Source organism: Neomonachus schauinslandi, chromosome 2 (genome assembly GCF_002201575.2).
Source record: "Neomonachus schauinslandi chromosome 2, ASM220157v2, whole genome shotgun sequence".
Classification (NCBI taxonomy): Eukaryota; Metazoa; Chordata; class Mammalia; order Carnivora; family Phocidae; genus Neomonachus; species Neomonachus schauinslandi.
The window spans coordinates 35,949,282-35,972,188 of record NC_058404.1 but is presented as its reverse complement, the minus strand read 5'-3'; the positions used below and the strand labels follow the sequence as shown (position 1 = coordinate 35,972,188).

At 38.5% G+C, this 22,907-nt stretch overlaps 1 protein-coding gene across 1 annotated transcript in view; it reads right to left on the bottom strand.

The window, feature by feature from the left end:
* Positions 1 to 22,907, bottom strand: part of LOC110573134 (disintegrin and metalloproteinase domain-containing protein 32-like) — a 191,288-nt gene that overhangs the window by 76,631 nt on the left and 91,750 nt on the right. The window contains exon 11 of the mRNA XM_021681555.1: positions 4,083 to 4,219. Within this exon, the coding sequence (XP_021537230.1) occupies positions 4,083 to 4,219 (137 nt within the window). The remainder of the gene's footprint in view (positions 1 to 4,082; positions 4,220 to 22,907) is intronic.

Below are 22,907 nucleotides of genomic sequence, written 5' to 3'. Positions count from 1 at the left end.
TAAAACCTTTGGGATGCACCAAAGGTGGTCCTAAGAGGGAAGTATATAGTAATGCAGGCCTTCCTCAAGATGCAAGAGAAGTCTCAAACACACAACCTAAATTTACACCTACAAGAGCTAGAAAAGAAAGAGAAAATAAAGCCTAAATCCAGCAGGAGAGGGAAAATAATAAAGATTAGAGCAGAAATCAATGATATAGAACACAGAAAAACAGTAGAACAGTAGATCAACGAAACCAGGAGCTGGTTCTTTGAAAGAATTAACAAAATTGTTAAACCCCCAGCCAGACTTATCAAACAGAAAAAGAGAAAGGACCCAAATAAATAAAATCATGAATGAAAGAGGAAGGATCACAACCAACACTGCAGAGATAAAAACAATCGTAAGAGAATACCATAAAAAATTATATGCCAACAAACTGGGCAACCTGGAAGCAATGGACAAATTCACAGAAACTTACAAACTCCCAAAACTGAAACAGGAAGAAATAAAAAATTTGAAGAGACCCAAAACCAGTAAATAAATTGAACCAGTAATCAAAAATCTGCCAACAAACAAAAGTCCTGCCCAGATGGCTTCCCAGGGGAATTCTACCAGACATGTGAAGAGTTAATACCTACCTTTCTGAAACTGTTCCAAAAAATAGAAGTGGAAGGAAGACTTCCAAACTCATTCTACAAAGCCTGCATTACCTGGATTCCAAAACTAGACAAAGATCCTACTAAAAAGGAGAATTACAGGCCAATAACCTTGATGAATATAGATGCAAAAGTTCTCAATAAAATACTAGCAAATCAAATTCGACATTACATGAAAAGGATTATTCACCATGACCAAGTGGGATTTTTTTTCCTGGGCTGCAGGGGTGGTTTAACATCCACAAATCAATCAATGTGACACACCACATTAATAAAAGAAAGGATAAGAACCATATGATGCTCTCAATAGATGCAGAAAAAGCATTTGAAAAAATGCAGCATCCTTTCATGATAAAAACCCTCAACAAAGTAGGGATAGATGGAACGTACCTCAACATCATAAATGCACTATATGAAAAACCAACAGTTAATATTATCCTCAACGGGGAAAAACTGAGAGCCTTTCCCCTACAGTCAGGAACAAGACAATGATGTTCACTTTTACCATTACTATTTAACATAGTACTGAAAATCTTAGCCACAGCAATCATACAACAAAAAGAAAAAAAGGCGTCCAAATTGGCAAGGAAGAAGTCAAACTTTCACTACTCACAGATGACCTGGTACTCTATGTAGAAAACACAAAAGATGCCACCAAAAAATTACTAGAACCCATACAAGAATTCAGCAAAATCGCAGGATATAAAATCAATGTGCAGAAATCTGTTACATTTCTATACACCAATAATGAAGCAGCAGGAAGAGAAATCAAGGAATCCATCCCATTTGCTGTTACACCAAAAACAATAAGACACCTAGGAATAAATCTAACTAAAGAAGTAAAATACCTAGGGGTACCTGGGTGGCTCAGTTGGTTAAGCATCCGACTCTTGGTTTTGGCTCAAGTCATGATCTTATGGGTTGTTAGATCCAGCCCCACATCAGGCTCTGTGCTCATCGGGGAGTCTGCTTGAAGATTCTCTCCCTCTACATCTCCCCCCAGATGTGATCTCTCTCTTTGTCTCTCAAATAAATAAATAAATAAACCTTTTCTAAAAAAAAGAAGTAAAAGATCTCTACTCTCAAAACTATAGAACACTTATGAAAGAAATTGAGGAAGACACAAAGAAATGGAAAAACATTCAATGCCCATGGATTAGAAGAAAAACATTGTTAAAATGTCTATACTACCCAAAGCAATCTACATATTTAATGCAATCGCTATCAAAATACCACCAGCACTTTTCACAGAAATAGAACAATCTTGAAATTTGTCTGGAACTACAAAAGACCCCAAATAGCCAAAGCAATTCTGAAAAAGAAAACAAAACTGGAGGCATCATGATTTCAGATTTCAAGCTATATTATAAAGCTATAGTCATCAGGACATTATGGTACTGGCATAAAAACAGACACACAGATGAATGGAACAGAACAGAGAACCCAGAAATGGACCAAAAACTATATGGTCAACTAATATTCAACAAGGCAGTAAAGAACATCCAATAGAAAAAAGACAGTCTCTTCAACAAATGGTGTTGGGAAAACTGGACAGCAACATGCAGAAGAATGAAACTGGACCACTTTCTTACACCATACACAAAAATAAATTCAAAATGGATGAAAGACCTTAATGTGAGACTGGAAACCATAATGAAAATCCTAGAGGAGAACATAGGCAGAAATGTCTTTGTTTTAGGCCGTAGCAACTTCTTACTAGACACTCACCACAGGCAAAGGAAACAAAACCAAAATGAACTATTGGGACTTCATCAAGATAAAAACCTTCTGCACAGCAAAGCAAACAATCAACAAAACTAAAAGTCAGCATATGGAATGGGAGAAGATATCTGCAAATGACATATCTGATAAAGGGTTAGTATCCAAAATCTACAAAGACTTTACTTATCAAAGTCAACACCTAAAAAATAAATAACCCAATTAAGAAATGGACAGAAGACATGAACAGACACTGTTCCAAAAAAGACATCCAGATGGCTAACAGATGAAAAAATGCTCAACACCACTCATCATTTCGGAAATACAAATCAAAACCATGATGAGATAATATCTCAAACCTGTCAGGATGGCTAAAACCACAAGTGTTGGCCAGATGAAGAGAAAGGGGAACCCTCTTACACTTCTGGTGGGAATGCAAACTGGTGCAGCCACTCTGGAAAACAGTATGGAGGTTCCTCAAAAAGTTGAAAATAGAGCTACCCTATGACCCAGCAATTGTACTTCTAGGTATTTATCCAAATGATACAAAAATAGTGATTCAAAGGGATACATGCACACCAAAATTTATAGCAGCATTATCAACAATAGCCAAATTATGGAGAAAGCCCAAATGTCCATCAACTGATGAATGGATAAAGATGTGGTGTATATATATATATATATATATATATATATATATATATATATATACACCACTATACACCATTATATATATATATATATATATATATATATATATATATATATAATGGAATATTACTCAGCCATTAAAAAGAATATAATCTTGCCATTTGCAATGACTTGGATGGAGCTGGAGTGTATTATGCTAAGTGAAATAAGTCAGCCAGAGAAAAACAAATACCCTATGACCTCACACATATGTTGAATTTATAAAGAAAACAGATGAACATATGGGAAGGGGGAAAAGAAAAAAAGGAGAGAGGGAAACAAGCTGTAAGAGACTCTAAACAATAGAGAACAAACTGAGGGGTGATGGAGGGAGGTGGGTGGGGGATGGGTTAGATAGGTGATTGGTATTAAGGAGAACACTTGTTATGATGAGCATTGGGTATTGTATGTAAGTGATGAATCACTGAATTCTACTCCAGAAACCAATATTGCAGTGTATGTTAACTACCTAAAATGTTAAAAAAAAAAAAAATGCAACAAAAAAAAGAATCAAAATCAAAATAATATTAAAAACAAATTATTTGTAATGAAGCAAAGTTCTGACATTTCCTGTAATAAATACTTTTGTTGCCTTAAAAAAAGTAAAGTCTATTTTGTCTGATACAGCTATTGCTACTCCAGATTCTTTTTGCTTCCACTTGCATGTAATATCTTTCTCCAAACCTTCACTTTCAGTTTGTGTTTTTCTGTTGTAGGCAGCATACAGATGGGTCTTGTTCTTTTATCCATCCTGCCACTCTATTCTGACATATTTTTAACAATCCTCACTATGAGATTTCACAAAATACAGTCTCATTCCCTTGCTAATATATCTTTGAAATTAGATTTGTTATCTTTGTTCTTAATGGTACATCTCTTTCCAACTCTCTTACATTTAAAATTTCAGGTTTATATTTTGTAGTACTTGGTCCATTTACGGCTAATTGGTACTATAAGTTAACACTAAATTTTGCACTTCAAATATTTAAAACAAAATAAACATAACCAATAAATCTTACTTTTAAATAAACTTACATAGCTTCTGGATTCATTATACAAATGGCTCCTGAACAGCGACATTTCATTGTGTCATCATATGATATTCCCAGACTGAGTCCGAGCATCTGCGTAACAATAATGGAAAATGCCTCCAAAGTTATCTCCTTGGGGTACTACAATAACAAAAACAAAAATTCAAATGAAAGACAAGTCACTGAAAGGTGGTAAAAAGTAATAATTTTCTAATTTTGAACATATTTATTATTTTATCAAATACTTAAGAATAGAAAATACAGCTCCTTGGACAGGTGAAAAGCTAAAGTTCTTATGAAATTTTATTGAGATATAAGCAAATTGAATCTATGCCAATCTCCATCATGATTTAACAACAGAATACCTAATATAATTCTTAAGTAGCTATCATAACTATATAAAAGGGCTGTTTTTCATTATATTTTTTGGCTATATAGAACATGATCTTCAATTTACATAATTTCTTATGATAGCTCTTGTATTGATTTAGAATAGTCCACATGATATTCTGCTTCCCAGCACAGAAAGTGGCCATGTAACCAATTACTCCGTTTAAGTGTGCTATCAGCTTCCTAACAGGATTCTCCATGACTCAGTAACTCATATCAGGAGAAACAACAGAAAGACATCCAAGGTAGCATTCTTGTATAATGCCGCTCACATATTTAACAAGTGCAGAGATAACTTCCTTGTCAAGGAGAAATGTGACACTGGTAATTCATGATATGCAATAACATCATGATTTCTCCAGTTACTACCACGTCTGGCATTGAATAAGGTACAGGTGAGGGCAGGTTGTGAGGAAGATCAAGGCACTTCACTGTTCTAATGACAAGCTCTAATAAAAACTTAGGGTTCAACTGGATTGTTATGATAGCACTAGAGGATACATATTATGAGAAATATAAAGGGAAAGCTATGACTGAGCAACTGAGAATGCAAATAGGCAGTTAGTAAGCCTCTGCCGCAGCACTGTAGTAACTCCTCATCTCCTATAGTGGTTGGATTGACATGGCTGAGGATCATGCACCAAGCATAAGGACTGCAGGGCTACAGCACTAACTTAATTCTCAAATCTACCAGATCTGATAGGGAAGGAGTTAGAATCTGAACCTTGGGAAGGGAACAATTGGGAGTGACATGGACAAATATACTTGGATTTCCCTTTCCAGGATAGGAAGCCTCCCTCTAAACAATATGACAGAGCCCCATCAAAAATGACTTTTGATGACAATACCTAGGTCATTTGTCTCACCAACCGTCATGGCCTCCAGGTCCATATTAAGAATTAAATCAGGGGGGAGGAGCAAGATGGCGGAGGAGAAGGAGACCTGGATTTCGTCTGATCCCAGGAATTCAGCTGGATAGGGATCAAACCATTCTAAACACCTATGAACTCAACAGGAGATCAAAGAAAAGAATAGCAACAACTCTCTGAACAGAAAAGCAACCACTTTCTGGAAGGTAGGATGTGCGGAGAAGTGAATCCGAGGAGATATTCGGGAGGATAGACAGCAGGGGAAGGGGGCCTCGGTCAGCCACTACCAGCAAGTGATAGAGCAACAGAGCACAAAATCGAAACTTTTAGAAGTCAGCTCCACTGAGGGACATCGCTCCAGTGACTAGGCGGGGGGAGGAACCCTCGCTGGGACAGTGTGGTCTCAGGACCGTCGGTGTCACAGAAAGACTGGGGGTGCCTGAGTGTGGCAGAACTCCCAGATATCAGAGCGGGGAAGCTGGCTGCAAAGACGGAGCTGAGGAGTGGGCTCTCAGCTTGGGGTTGCCATAAACCGTGATCGGCAGCAGAGTCGGGCCACTGCTATTCTAGCAGGGACCCAACAAGCGGCAGATCCAGGGAGACTCCCCTTCCTCCCCCGGGGAGGAAGGGTGGGAGGAGGGGCGTGGGAGCACATAGCAGGGATCTGCTGGGTTTGGAGACTCCACATGCGGTCATGTGCCAGAGATAGAAATGCTCGGTCACAGGCCGGGTGAGCACGGAGTGCGACTGGAGACCAGGGAGACGGGAGTAATTGACTGCTTTTCTCTGGGGGTACACTGAGGAGTGGGGCCCCGAGTTCTCGGCTCCTCCAGGTCGAAGATTGGGAAGCCGCCATTTTCACTCTTGTCCTCCAAAGCTATATGGAAAGCTTGCAGGGAACAAAAGCTCCAGAGAGCAAACCCGAGTGGATTACTTAGACCGGCTCCCAGCAAGGGCAGGGCAATTCCACCTCCGGCAAAGACATTTGAGTACCATGGCAACAGGCCCCTCCCCAAGAAGATCGGCAAGAACAGCGAGCCAAAACCAAGTTTACCCATCAATGAGAACGGCAGAACTCCAGCACTAGGGAAATACTGCACATGGAATTAATGGCTTTAAAAAAAAAGAATTCATGGCTTTTTTCCAATGACTCTTTAGTCTTTCAAAGTTAATTTTTTAAATGTTCTTTTTTAATTTTTCTTTTTCCCTTTTTCAACCAACATGTTATCAATCCCTTTTTTAAAAAATCTTTTTTATTTTTCATTTTTAGAGTCATATTCCATCCCTTCATAGTAGTTAACCTTATTTTTGGTATATATATATAAGTTGTTCTCTTTTTAAAATTTTGGGATACAGTTTCTTCTAACAGACCAAAATATACCCTAAATCTCTATGTATGGCTTTGTTCTAGTCTCCTGCCTGATCACATTCTCTCCCTTTTCTTTTTTTTTTTTAAATCCTCTTCTTTCGTTTTCAACCAACTTCTTATTATATCAATTCCTTTTAAAAATCTTTTAAATTTTCATCTTTACAGTCATATTCCATCCCTTCATCATATATACCCTTATTTTTGTACATATATAAATTTTTCTTTCGTTAAAATTTTGGGAGACACTTTCTTCTAACAGACCAAAATATACCCAAAATCTAGTGTGTGGCACTGATCTATGCACCAGCCAGATCATATTTGATCATATTCTGGTTTGGGGTTTTTTTTTTAATCTTTTTCTTTTTTTTTCTTTTTTCTTTCTTTCCCTTTCTTGTTCCCTGGTTTTGGGTCTCTTCTGATTTGTTTACTGTCTATTTTTCTGGGGTCGTTGCTACCCTGTTAGCATTTTATTCTCTCATTCATCTATTCTCCTCTAGACAAAATGACAAGACAGAAAAAAATCACCTCAAAAAAAAGAACAAGAGGCAGTACTGACTGCCAGGGACCTAATCAATACAGACATTGGTAAGATGTCGGAACTAGAGTTCAGAAGGACGATTAAAAGATAGTAGCTGGGCTTGAAAAAAGCATGGAAAATATTAGAGAAACCCTTTCTGGAGAAATAAAAGAACTAAAATCTAAACAAGTCGAAATCAAAAAGGCTATTAATGAGGTGCAATCAAAAATGGAGGCTCTAACTGTTCGGATAAATGAGGCAGAAGAGAGAATTAGTGATATAGAAGACTAAATGGTAGAAAATAAAGAAGCTGAGAAAAAGAGATAAACAACTACTGGATCACAAGGGCAGAATTTGAGGGATAAGTGATACCACAAGACAAAACAATATTAGAATAATTGGGATCCCAGAAGAAGAAAGAGAGAGAGGGGCAGAAAGTATATTGGAGCAAATGATAGCAGAGAACTTCCCTAATTTGGGGAAGGAACCAGGCATCAAAATCCAGGAGGCACAGAGACCATCGATAGGCTGTCTGCAAGAGACTCATTTTAGAACCAAAGACACCCCCAGATTGAAAGTGAGGGGCTGGAAAACAATTTACCATGCTAATGGACACCAAAAGAAAGCTGGGGTGGCAATCCTTATATCACACAAATTAGATTTTAAACCAAAGACTGTAATAAGAGATGAGGAAGGACACTATATCCTACTTAAAGGGTCTATCCAACAAGAATATCTAACAATTGTAAATATCTATGCCCCTAATATGGGAGCAGCCAATTACATAAAGCAATTAATAACAAAAGCAAAGAAACACATCGAAAGCGATACAATACTAGTGGGGGACTTTAACACCCCCCTCACTGAATGGACAGATCATCTAAGCAAAAGATCAACAAGGAAATAAAGACGCTAAATGACACACTGAACCAAATGGACTTCACAGATATATTCAGAACATTCCATCCCAAAGCAACAGAATACACATTCTTCCCTAGTGCCCATGGAACATTCTCCAGAATAGATCACATCCTAGGTCATAAATCAGGTCTCAATTGGTACCAAAAGATTGGAATCATTCCCCGCATACTTTCAGACCACAATGCTTTGAAACTAGAACTCAATCACAAGAGGAAAGTCAGAAAGAACTCAAATACATGGAGGCTAAAGAGCATCCTACTAAAGAACGAATGGGTGAACCAGGAAATTAAAGAGGGATTAAAAAAATTCATGGAAAAAAATGAAAATGAAAACACAACTGTTCAAAATCTTTGGGATGCAGCAAAGGCAGTCCTAAAAGGAAAGTATAGAGCAATACAAGCCTGTCTCAAGAAACAAGAAAGGTCTCAAATACACAACCGAACCCTACACCTAAAGGAGCTGGAGAAAGAACAGCAAATAAAGCCTAAACCCAGCAGAAGAGAAATAATAAAGATCAGAGCAGAAATCAATGAAATAGAAACCAGAAGAACAGATCAACGAAACTAGGAGCTGGTTCTTTGAAAGAATTAACAAGATGGATAAACCCCTGTTCAGACTTATCAAAAAGAAAAGAGAAATGACCCAAATCAACAAAATCATGAAAGAAAGAGGAGAGATCAGAACCAACACCAAAGAAATACAAACAATTATAAGAACATATGATGAGCAACTCTATGCCAGCAAATTAGATAATCTGGAAGAAATGGATGCATTCCTAGAGATGTATCAACTACCAAAACTGAACCAGGAAGAAACAGAAAACCTGAACAGACCTATAACCACTAAGGAAATTGAAGCAGTCATCAAAAATCTCCCAACAAACAAAAGCCCAGAGCCAGATGGCTTCCCAGGGGAATTCTAACAAACCTTTAAATAATTAATACCTATTCTTCTGAAACTGTTCCAAAAAATAGAAATGGAAGGAAAACTTCCAAACTCGTTTTATGAGGCCAGCATTACCTTGATCCCAAAACCAGACAAAGACCCCATCAAAAAGGAGAATTCCAGACCAATATCCCTGATGAACATGGATGCAAAAATTCTCACCAAAATACTAGCCAATAGGATCCAACAGTACATTAAAAGGATTATTCACCATGACCAAGTGGGATTTATCCCTGGGCTGCAAGGTTGGTTCAACCTCTGCAAATCAATCAATGTGATATAATACATTAATAAAAGAAAGAACAAGAACCATATGATCCTCTCAATAGATGCAGAAAAAGCATTTGACAAAGTACAGCATCCTTTCTTGATGAAAACTCTTGAGTATAGGATAGAGGGTACATACCTCAATATCATAAAAGCCACCTATGAAAAACTCACAGCAATTATCATTCTCAATGGGGAAAAACTGAGAGCTTTGCCCCTAAGGTCAGGAACGTGGCAGGGATGTCCACTATCACCACTGCTATTCAACATAGTATTAGAAGTCCTAGCCACAGCAATCAGACAACAAAAAGAAATAAAAGGCATCCAAATCGGCAAAGAGGAAGTCAAACTCTCACTCTTTGCAGATGATATGATACTTTATGTGAAAAACCCAAAACACTCCACCCCCAAACTGCTAGAACTCATACAGGAATTTAGTAAAGTGGTAGGATAGTTCATCAGTGCTCAGAAATCAGTGGCATTCCTATACACCAACCACAAGACAGAAGAAAGAGAAATTAAGGAGTCAATCCCATTTACAATTGCACCCAAAACCACAAGATACCTAGGAATAAATCTAACCAAAGAGGCAAAGGATCTGTACTCAGAAAACTATGAAATACTCATGAAAGAAATTGAGGAAGACACAAAGAAATGGAAAAACGTTCCATGCTCATGGATTGGAAGAACAAATATTGTGAACAGGTCAATGCTACCTAGAGCAGTCTACACATTCAATGCAATCCCTATCAAAACACCATCAACTTTTTTCAAGAAATGGAACAAAAATCCTAAAATTTGTATGGAACCAGAAAAGACACCGCATAGCCAGAGGAATGTTGAAAAAGAAAAGCAAAGCTGGCGGCATCACAATTCCAGACTTCAAGCTCTATTACAAAGCTGTCATCATCAAGACAGTATGGTACTGGCACAAAAACAGACAGAAGAGAGAGCCCAGAAATGGACCCTCAACTCTATGGTCAACTCATCTTTAACAAAGCAGGAAAGAATGTCCAATGGAAAAAAGACAGTCTCTTCAACAAATGGTGTTGGTAAAATTGGACAGCCACATGCAGAAGAATGAAACTGGACCATTTCCTTACACCACACAAAAAAAATGGACTCCAAATGGTTGAAAGACCTCAATGTGAGACCGGAGTCCATCAAAATCCTAAAGGAGAACACAGGCAGCAACCTCCTCGACCTCTTCGAAACATCGCCAAAGGCAAGGGAAGCAAGGGCTTATGAACTATTGGGACTTCATCAAGATAAGAAGTTTGCACCGCAAAAGAAACAGTCAACTAAACCAAAAGACAACTGACAGAATGGGAGAAGATATTTGCAAATGACAGATCAGATAAAGGGCTAGTATCCAAAATCTATAAAGAACTTATGAAACTCAACACCCAAAGAACAAATGATCCAATCAAGAAATGCGCAGAAGACATGAACAGACATTTTTCCAAAGAAGACATCCAAATGGCCAACAGACACATGAAAAAGTGCTCAACATCACTCGGCATCAGGGAAATCCAAACGAAAACCTCAATGACATACCATCTCACACCAGTCAGAATGGCTAAAATGAACAAATCAGGAAACGAAAGATATTGGTGGGGATGCGGAGAAAGGGGAACTCCCTATACTGTTGGTAGGAATGCAAGCTGGTGCAGCCACTCTGGAAAACAGTAAGGAGGTTCCTCAAAAGGTTGAAAATAGAGCTACCCTACGACCCAGCAATTACACTACTGGGTATTTACCCCAAAGATACAAATGTAGGGATCTGAAGGGGTACGTGCACCCCGATGTTATAGCAGCAATGTTCACAATAACCAAACTATGGAAAGAACCAAGATGTCCATCGACAGATGAATGGATAAAGAAGATGTGGTATATATATAAATGGAATATTATGCAGCCTTCAAACAAAATGAAATCTTGCCATTTGCAATGACGTGGATGGAACTGGAGGGTATTATGCTGAGCAAAATAAGTCAATCAGAGAAAGACATGTATCATATGATCTTCCTGATATGAGGAATTCTTAATCTCAGCAAACAAACTCAGGGTTGCTGGAGTGGTGGGGGGTGGGAGGGATGGAGTGGCTGGGTGATAGACATTGGGGAGAGTATATGCTATGGCGAGCGCTGTGAATTGTGTAAGACTGTTGAATCACAGACCAGTACCTCTGAAACAAATAATACATTATATGTTAAGAAAAAAAGAAGAAGAAGAAAATAGCAGGAAGGGGAAAATGAAGGGGGGGAACTCGGAGGGGGAGACAAACCATGAGAGACTATGGACTCTGAGAAACAAACTGAGGGTTCTAGAGGGGAGGAGGGGTGGGGGGATGGGTTAGCCTGGTGATGGGTATTAAAGAGGGCATGTGCTGCATGGAGCACTGGGTGTTATATGCAAACAATGAATCATGGAACACTACATCAAAAACTAATGATGTAATGTACGGTGATTAACATAACATAATAAAAAAATTAGCATAGAAAAAAAAGAATTAAATCACAACAGTAATGATGTTACCAAGATATCGTCATAGGTCATGTAGGTCAGACTGAAGCACTCCCTGCACTACAGAAAACAAAACAGACCACATTAGAAGGGTAAAAGGAGGAGCTACACACTGACCGCTTTGCCCTTCCCCAAGGCTGGTGTAGTGCCATATTAGGAGATCTTCCCAGAGTCTACAGTACCTCAAGTGGGAAATGAGAGCCCAGGGTGGACATCCAGCTCCCCCAGCATTTAAGGTGACTTCTTAGAGGAGTCCCCAGTCTGATCTTCCCTCACAAGGAGCACAGAGGATGCTACATGGTTTGACCATGGGAAATCTGTAACAGAGAGGGGTGGAGGGACTTGCAACCCTCTTGGCAGACCAAGTTCTCACCCACAGCACCCAAAAGTAGTCCCAACCAGAAGTTTTGCCCATCTGTAGAGCTAAGTCATTGATGCAGTCTGACCAGGGAACCCAATGAACAGCCAGTCTTCCTGATTCAGGTCATCAAAGATCCTTACCATTGAAGCCTGGTCTGTGCCCCAAACCCACTCAGGCAAGGAGCTGAGTCAAAACCCTCCCAATGCTGAGTGCAGCTTCTAGCCCCACCTGACCAGAGGTCAGGTCATAACACCTAGAAGCTGCATAGCCCAGCAATATTCAAGTGGAGAGTATGGTAGGCATGGCTATTGTCCACAGAGCAAAACAAGTGGCACCTTTCGGCCAGGGAACTCGGGGTGCATGTCAGCTTAAGGCCACAGAGAGCCTTCCTGGGCTTAAAGTCAGTTCTGCCCAGACAGGGAAGCTGATTCATACCCTATCCATGGCTGCATGCAGCTCCTGGCCCTGCCCAACCAGACAGCTTAATTGCAAATATCTAAGAGGCTTCTTAGAAATGGCTCTCCTGCTCTGCCCAAGAATGGGATTTAATTCTCAGCCCTACTGACCGCTGAGCGTAGCTCCCGGCCCTAACTGAACAGAAAACCTAGCTGGTACCTCTGAAAGCTGTGTAGCCCAGCATCTCTTGAACAGAGAGAATGGCAGGCAGAGGTGATCATCCACAGAGCAAAGTCAATGGCACCATTTGACCATGGAACTTAGGGTACAAGTCAGCTTAAGCAAGACTACAAATCCAGCTGATTCTCATTCTCCACTTTTGCAGGGAAACTAATTTGTAGTCCTGCCCATTGCTAAATACAGACTTCAGCCAGCCTAGACCAGGGAATCTAACCAGTGTACATGGGAAACTGCATAGCCCACTTAGAGTGACACTTGAACAGAGAGCACAGCCCATGGCTTTCCCCATCTTCAGAGCAAAACCACTGCCCTATTTAGCCAAGAATTCAGTGTATGGTATTGCCTGTTTTGGGTCCCCAAACGATGGGCCATACAGGACTTGGGGTACATTCTGCTACCGAGCCATGGCAGGGAATCTAAATCATAGCCCATCTCCTGCTGAGTAAAGTACCTGTCCTACCCATCTAGGAAGCCTGATGAATGAACCCAGGCAAGTGCAGAGCATCTCCCACACCCTCGCTTGGGCAGGGAACCAAGCCAGCAGGCCTATCCAACTGTTACCAGTTAGCAGCAATTCCATCCCCAAACCCAGAGCTCAGGCAGTAGCCTCACCCAAAAATAGACCCTGAGAGCAAGCTTCACCAGCCCCAGAGCATTACCAGTGGACATGTCTAGGAACCCAAACTGAGCTGAGAGATAATGAACTGTCTCTGCCGAGACCACTTACTCAAATGCACATATAACAACAGAGGCTCCCAGATGGCAACCTAGGAGGACCCTGAACTCTTTTCCAAAGACACACCCAATCTCTGCCTACCTATAGGGCAATTCTTCCTGGAAAAGAACTAAGGGCACACTGAACAGCGTCTGGACAACATAAGATAGAGGAACAACATAGAGAAGGGCAAGAGAGATGGAGACATAAAAATGACAGAAACACCACCCCAATGCTGTAGGCTACAGTGTGGGAAGATAGCACTGAGGGACTGTGAGCAGATTCATTTTTAAAAGCCAGAATTTACTGTTTCCTTTGCTGTGCAGAAGCTTTTTATCTTAATGAAGTCCCAAAAGTTCATTTTTGCTTTTGTTTCACTACCTTTTGGAGATGTATCTTGAAAGAAGTTGCTGTGGCCGATGTCAAAGAGGTTACTGCCTATGTTCTCCTCTAGGATTTTGATGGATTCCTGTCTCACATTGAGGTCTTTCATTCATTTTGAGTTTATCTTTGTGTAGGGTGTTAGAGAATGGTAGAGTTTCATTCTCCTACATGTGGCTGTCCAATTTTCCCAGCACCATTTATTGAAGAGACTGTCTTTTTTTCCATTGCATATTTTTTCCTGCTTTGTCGAAGATTATTTGATCATAGAGGTGAGGGTCCATATCTGGGTTCTCTATTCTGTTCCATTGGTCTATATGTCTGTTTTTGTGCCAGTACCATGCTGTCTTGGTGATCACACCTTTGGAATATAGCTTGAAATCGGGCAACATGATGCCTCCAGCTTTGTTTTTCTTTTTCAACATTTCCTTGGCAATTTGGGGTCTTTTCTGCTTCCATACAAATTTTAGGAGGCAACCCACAGAATGGGAGAAGATATTTGAAAATGACCCTACAGATAAAGGGGCTGGTATCCAAGATCTATAAAGAACTTCTCAAACTCAACACCCAAAAAACAAATAATCAAGTCAAAAAATGGGCAGAAGACATGAACAGACACTTCTCTGAAGAAGACATACAAATGGCTAACAGTCACATGAAAAAATGTTCATCATTATTAGCCATCAGGGAAATTCAAATCAAAACCACATTGAGATACCACCTTACACCAGTTAGAATGGCAAAAATTGACAAGGCAAGAAACAACAAATGTTGGAGAGGTTGTGGAGAAAGGAGAACCTTCTTACACTGTTGGTGGGAATGCAAGTGGTACAGCCACTTTGGAAAACAGTGGGGAGGTGCCTCAGAAAATTAAAAATAGAGCTACCCTATGACCCAGCAATTGCACTCCTGGGTATTTACCCCAAAGACACAGAGGTAGTGAAAAGAAGGGCCATATGCACCCCAATGTTTATAGCAGCAATGTCCACAATAGCCAAACTGTGGAAAGAGCCCAGATGTCCTTCAACAGATGAATGGATAAAGAAGATATGGTCCATATATACAATGGAATATTACTCAGCCATCAGAAAGGATGAATACCCAACTTTTACATCAACATGGATGGGACTGGAGGAGATTATGTTAAGTGAAAGAAGTCAATCAGAGAAAGTCAATTATCATATGGTTTCACTTATTTGTGAAACATATGGAATAGCATGGAAGACATAAGGAGAAGGAAGGGAAAAATGAAGGGGGGTTATCGGAGGGAGAGATGAACCATGAGAGACTATAGACTCTGAGAAACAAACTGAGGGTTTTAGAGGGGAGGGGTCTGGGGGAATGGGTTAGCCCGGTGATGGGTATTAAAGAGGGCACGTACTGAATGGAGCACTGGGTATTATACGAAAACAATGAATTGTGGATCACTACATCAAAAACTAATGATGTATGGTGACTAACATAACATAATAAAATAAAATTTAAAAAATAAATTAAAAATAAATAAAATAAATAAATAAGTAAAAAATAAAAGCCAGAATTTAAAAGGGAAACTAGAATATAAAGGAACTAACCCTCCACCAAGTGGTGGGGAATCAGAGAGGCTGGCACCAGTGTTTACATTATCCTGTTAATTTGATAGCACAGATGGGAGCAAAATTCAGGCACCCTAGCCAGCCCACCACCTTAGCCAACCCTAGGCCCCTAGCAAACACCAGCCCTGGACACTCTGGAATACAGGGGAAAAAAGTGCCACAGTTTAAAGAGCAACTAGAATATAAAGGAACCAGCCCTAGAATTCTATCAAGTGGCCAGGGAGCTCTGGAACCTCTCTAGGGCCAGAGGGGTAGGAGAGTACCATTGCTTACATTCCTCCTCCACCATGATAGCACAGACAAAAGCAGGGTCAGGGCACCCTAGCCAGCCTAGTGCCTCAGTGAGCCCTGGGATCCTGGCCCACACCAGACCCAGTGGTCCCCCCAAAAAAGCCTCACAGGGTGGCCCCAATGTGGCACACACAGGGATATCCTTGGACAGTGTCGACAATAGCACCAGCCATCTCACCAAGGTGACATATGTGTAAAGTATCCTGAGGTACTCCAGGCCAAAACCCACTATACAGAGAGCCCCAGAACCCCCTGGCGAGTGCCCACTTCAGCTCCAGCCATCCCACCAGAGCAGTATGAGATGTCCCAGGACTTCCAGCCCACACGCATTACAGATCCAGCAAGGCAACCAAAGCCATCAGGCATACACAGTCCATAAGGGATGTTCTTATAAAAGGTCATTTCTTCAAGTCTATGATAAGTAGCTGTTCTACTTAATTCATAGAAACAAATGCAAAAAGAAAAACAAAATGAGGCAACAGAGAAATATGCTCCAAACTAAAGAACAAGACAAAAACCTCAGAAAAAGAGCTGAACAAAACAGAGGTAAGCAACCTACCTGATAAAGAGATAAAAGTAATGGTCAAAAACATGCTCACTGGAGGGACGCCTGGGTGGCTCAGTCAGTTAAGTGTCTACCTTCGGCTCAGGCCATGATCCCAGGGTCCTGGGATCAAGTTCCACATTGGGGTCCCTGCTCAGGGAGGAGTTAGTTTCTCCCTCTCCCTCTGCCCCTCTCCCCCACACCTGCTCATGCTCTCTCTAACAAATAAATAAAATCTTTTAAAAGAAAAACATGCTCACTGGACTGGAAAGAAGAGAGGATGAACTCATGGGAACTTCAACAAAGAGACAGAAAATCTTTTTTTAAAAAACAATCAGACTTAGGGGCGCCTGGGTGGCTCAGTCATTAAGCATCTGCCTTTGGTTCAGGTCATGATCCCAGGGTCCTGGGATCGAGCCCCGCATCAGACTCCCTGCTCCGTGGGAAGTCTGCTTCTCCCTTTCCCACTCCCCCTGCTCGTGTTCCCTCTCTCACTGTGTCTCTCTCTGTCAAATAAATTAATAAAATATTAAAAAATAAAAAATAAAAAACAATCAGACTTGAAGAATAGAATAAATGAAATGAAAATACACTAGAGAGAATCAACAACAGATTAGAGAAAGCAGAAGATGAATTAATGATTGGGAAGACAGGGTAATAGAAAGTGCCCAAGCTGAACAGCAAAAAAGTTAAAAAAATTTTTTTTAAATGAGGATATGTTAAAGGATCTCTGGTACAACATCAAGCATACTAATACTCTCATTATAGAGATCCCAAAAGTAAAAAAGAAATGAGCAGAAAACTTATTTGGAGAAATAATGGCTGCAAACTTCACTAACCTGGGGAGAGAAACAGACATCCAGGTCCAGGAAGCACAGACAGCCACAAAGAAAATAAACCGTAGGAAGCACACACCACAACACATAATAATTAAAATGGCAAAGATTAAGATAAAGAAAGAATCTTAAAAGTACCAAGAGAAAAACAACTAGTTATATACAAGAAAACCCTATAATAATGCTATTCAGCTGATTTTTCAGCAGAAACCTTGCAGGCCAAAAGGTAGTAGCATGACATATTCAAAATGCTGATAGGAGAAAACTACAAACAATAATACTCTCCCTGATGCTATCATTCAGAATTCAAGGAGACAAAGAGTTTCTCAAACAAAAGTTAAAAGAATTTATCACCACTAAACTGACTTTACAAGATATGCTAAAGGGACTTCTTTAAGTAAAAAAGACAAGACAATAATTAGAAGAAAATTATAAAAGGGAAAATTTCAAGAGTAAAAGAAACAAAACAAACAAGCAGGGGGGAGAAAAGGGGGGGCACAAACCAAGAAACAGACTCTCAACTGCAGAGAACAAACTGATGGTTACCAGAGGGAAGGTGGGTTGGGGGAATGGGTGAAATAGGTGATGAGATTAAGGAGCGCACTTGTGATGAGCACCAGGTGTTGCATGGAAGTGTAGAATCACTATAAATTGTATACTGAAACTAATATTACACGGTATGTTAACTAACTGGAATTTAAATAAAAACTTAAAAAAAAATGAATGAAATCATGCCATTTGCAACAACATGGATGGATGGATCTAGAAGTTATAATGCTGAGTGAAATAAATCAGTCAGAAAAAAAAAAACATATGATTTCACTCAAACGTGGAATTTAAGAAACAAAACAAATGAAGGGGAAGAAAAGAAGCAAACCAAAAACCAGACTTCTAACTATAAAGAACAAACTGATGGTTACCAAAGGGGAGGTGGTGGTGGGGGAAGGGGCCATGGGTGAAACCAGTGAAGGGGATTGAGTACACTTATCTTGATGAGCACTGAGTAATATATAGAATTATTGAATCACTATATTATACCCCTGAAATGAATAAAACACTGTATGTTAACTATACTGGAAATAAAATTTTCAAAAAGACCTATATGAAAAGATAAAAATATTTTAGATTCCTATATTCCTTCCTCAATCCTTATGTTGAGTGGTAAAGTAGTTCTAAAATAGTCTCCCTAGCTTTCCAGAAAAATAAAGACAAATCTAGACCTGTGGCACTAGTAGACCTAGCCCATTTTGAACTGTAATCAAGTGTAATAAATGTTCCTCAATCATATCTGGCCCACACCTGTCTCGTGTCTCCACTGCCCCAAAAGCAAACAGAAAAGCTACAGGTGAGAGATGGACAGTCATAGCTGGAAGTTCCCTCTTGTCTTTCTGCTAGGGTGGGAGCAGGCAACGAGTTTCCTTGAGAAGGGGCCTCCTGCCTAAAAAGTCTTGCACCCAGAACACTGGACAAAGAATCTGGCCAAAAACAAAAGAAAATGATTTCTTGTAATTAAAGGAATGTAAAGAATAATTTTGAAAGTAATTTAACACCTAATAGATTTAGGATATAGCCCCTAGGATGCCAGAGAAAGGAAGTGACACTGAAAGGAAAGTCTGGTCTACAAATAAATTGTAAACTGGCCCACATTCAGCCCTATGAAGACATAAACTTTTCTTTATCTTGAACTCAATATATAATCCCCAATTCAAATAGAAAAATAATAATACTTTAAACAATAAACTGGAAACCAAACAAAAAACTCAAGAGTTACTCCAAAAAAATAGGAAAGGATTCTAAGAAAAGGAAGATGAGATTTAATTTTTTATGGGGGCGCCTGGGTGGCTCAGTTGGTTAAGCGACTGCCTTCGGCTCAGGTCATGATCCTGGAGTCCCAGGATCGAGTCCCACATCAGGCTCCCTGCTCAGCAGGGAGTCTGCTTCTCCCTCTGACCCTCTTCCCTCTCATGCTCTCTGTCTCTCATTCTCTCTCTCTCTCAAATAAATAAATAAAATCTTAAAAAAAAATGATTTTAATTTTTTATGGTAGTTGGTTTCACTCATAGAAGTTAAAGAAGTGAGAAAATAAGTAAGCATCTCCATTAGACCCTGATGCCTAAAAGGTCCTCCTTTGACCATCAAAGCTTTACTAGCATAACAATATATTTCTTTACCCAAGAGTTAATATTATTTATATAGTCACAATATTATAAAATAGTATTTATTAATTCAATTTTTAAGTTAACCTGTAGACAAAGTATAAAAGTTTTTATAGAATAAATTATAAATTTTATGAATCTTGACAATGGATATAAGAAGTGTTCAACTATTCTAATTTCTTATTTTTCATAGCAAGTAATCAATGGGCATTGCCTAAGGTAAGTCAATATAATATAAAAAGATATGAATAAAAATATAAATATTATTAAGATGATAAGATCATGTGATACTATGTATTACGTATATATTATATATGCATAACTATGAAGTACATAGGCATATAATGTGTAATGATATATAATTATTATATATTTCAATAACATATGTAGTATATTGTTTGGTAACATATTTTAATAATATATCTTTTATAATATTATATACCATATACATGTATGCTATATATTTCATCTATATATAAATATATATTATATATATATTAAAAGTAGTAAGAATATATTTTAATAATAATGTGAATGTTGTTAAAATAATAAAAATATAAGAATATATACATGACAAACAGAGAGAATGGACTAAATATATCATAGATAATATTAACCAACATTGCCTAAAGTTTATAAATCAAAACAGGGGGAAGAGCATATTTACTTTAAATAATAAATTTAGCTACAAGAAGAGTTTAAACAAGACATTCTAAAGTCTTCAATAGGACTCCCTGAAGAAGATAAGAATTACTATCAATTTTTGCTTTTTATACTTATAATTAAAATAATTTTGCCATGTAAATGCATAAATTTTGTAACAAAAATTATAAGAGTATCAGAAATAAAAATATGTGCTGCAAAATCCCATTTTTGCAAAAATATATAGAGAGGGAGCCACAGTAACAGATAAAGACACAATGTAGAAGATACATATTAATCAAAATGTTAATAGTGGTTATCACTTCCTGAGAGGGGAGATGCCATAAATTTACATAAATTTCCTTATATGTTCCTATTTAACTTTTAAAAGGGACAGAACATTAATTATTTTGTAATTTAAAAAGTTTTTAGTACTTAAATTTGTTTTTTAAAAAAATAAATGATGGGAAAATTGCTCAACCAATTACTTTACCTTTCAATGATGCATCTAATTGTATCAGTAATTTATTTCTAATATATATAAAATATTTATAAATATTATAAATTTTTTAAACAGACATAAAAGTTTCTTTTAAATACTCTTTTAGAGGTTTGAAACATTTTAGCTATCCTACAACCCAGCAATTGCACTACTGGATATTTACCCCAAAGATACAAATGTAGTGACCCGAAGGGGCACCTGCACCCCAATGTTTATAGCAGCAATGTCCACAATAGCCAAACTATGGAAAGAGCCCAGATGTCCATCAACAGATGAATGGATAAAGAAGATATGGTATGTATATACAATAGAATACAACTCAGCCATCAAAAAGAATGAAATCTTGCCATTTGCAATGATGTAGATGGAACTAGAGGGTATTATGCTAAGTGAAATAAGTCAATCAGAGAAAGACAATTATCATATGATCTCACTCATATGTGGAATTTAAAAAACAAAACACAGGATCATAGGGGAAGAGAGGGAAAAATTAAACAAGATGAAACCAGAGAGGGAGACAAACCATAAGAGACTCTTAATCATAGGAAACAAACTGAGGGTGCTGGATGGGAGTGGGGTGGGAGGATGGGGTAAGTGGGTGATGGACATTAAGGAGGGCATGTGATGTAATGAGCACTGGGTGTTATATAGGACCAATGAATCACTGACCTCTACCTCTGAAACTAATAATACACTATATGTTAAATGAATTTAAATAAAAAAATAAAATCAGGAAGATGACCAAAAAAAGGAGGAAAAAAAGAAATAGTTAACTAACTGGATAAGGCAATGAGAAAGAGAAAGGAGTATTCTAGGCAATAGGGACACCACAGGCAAAGACTGTGAAGGAAAAAAGAACTGATAAAGTACCAAGACCCCAGGAACAAAAAGAAAAAATCAGGTTGTCTCGATCTTCTTTCTCTGTATGGTATGTCTCCAGACATATGTAATGTGAACTTGGCCAGTCTTATATCAACACAGGGAATATGAGAGGGCCTTGCATACTGACTGGCATTTGAGAAAAATATGCTTCCTTATCCCTATTTCCACTGTTTCTTCCCTAAAGTCTTCATTACCTTTTTTCCTAGATCATGATAAACATCTTCATAAGGATATGAGACTGCCCCTAGTTTTGCCCAGTCCCATCTGTCCAACATAGAGGTGCTACCTTGTTCCTCCCAAAGTATGCCTTAGATCAATCATATCACTGCTGTTAAAGACTCTTCCGTGGTTCCTGATTGCCCACAGAAGAAAAGACATTCTCTGATCTAAACCATACTTATAAAACTGTATTTCCTCTGCTCCTTTCCAAGTAATCAAATGACATTAAGTGAGCATGCTTTATAAACTATGAAAGCTTATTTCAGAGGTGCAGGTGGAATTTATACATATTAATGGCCTGTATAAACCAGGTGCCACTCCATGAGGCCCTGCATAGTTAATGGTAAGAAACTAGTGAGAGAATTATTTCTCATTCAAAACCAGAAAACTCAGAGATTTGGCAAAATATTCAAAGTTACATAGCTAACAAGCCAAAGAGCTGGAATTCACTGACATTAAGATACACACTACGATATCTCAAAGTGAAAGCTGTTTCTGCAAGTGTTGGCCTTGAGAGGAAGCCTAATGTGGGAAAGAGAGCACTGGACTTGGCAGCTGAGAGGGTTTGGTCTTGTGTGAACTTGGGCAATGTACTTGTTCTCAAAGCTTCTTTGTGACATAGGGATAGAATATCTCACATGGTTGTAGTGAAGACTAAATGGTATGATGACACACAGTGTCACACATAACAATGTATTTAGTATTTGTATTTGTATTATGCTTTTTTAAGAGCAGTCATTAACTTCCTAGTTATGAACTATAAAGTAATGAAAATAATTTTCAATAAATCTGCAATGTTATCACCCAACTTGCGAAGAGGATTTTATGGTTTTCAAATTTTATATACATATGTCATCATCCTGTTTTATTTTCAAATAAATGAATATGAAAAAAATCAGTCTTATGAAAAAATGGTTTATATTTTACTTTGGTTGGGTTTAAGGAAAGTTTCATTTAGCTGAAGGAATACATCTTCATGAAGTTCAACTTCATTGGCTGTTCTCAATACATGTTAATAGTCCTATTTGGTGGACATATGCTGGAACTATCTCCTCAGAATGCAATGTGCTAATTCATACATGTAAAAATGAGGTGACCAGTTAAGTATCAGGTAGGCCCTCACTAAATGCAAAGGAGAACTGAAGACTTGAATATGTCATGAGCTTTAATATATGATACATTTTGAACTAAAAAGAAAAGCCTGTTGTTACTTCTATGATTTTCTTTTGAACAATATAAAGGGTTTAGGTTTTCTCTTTAACGCT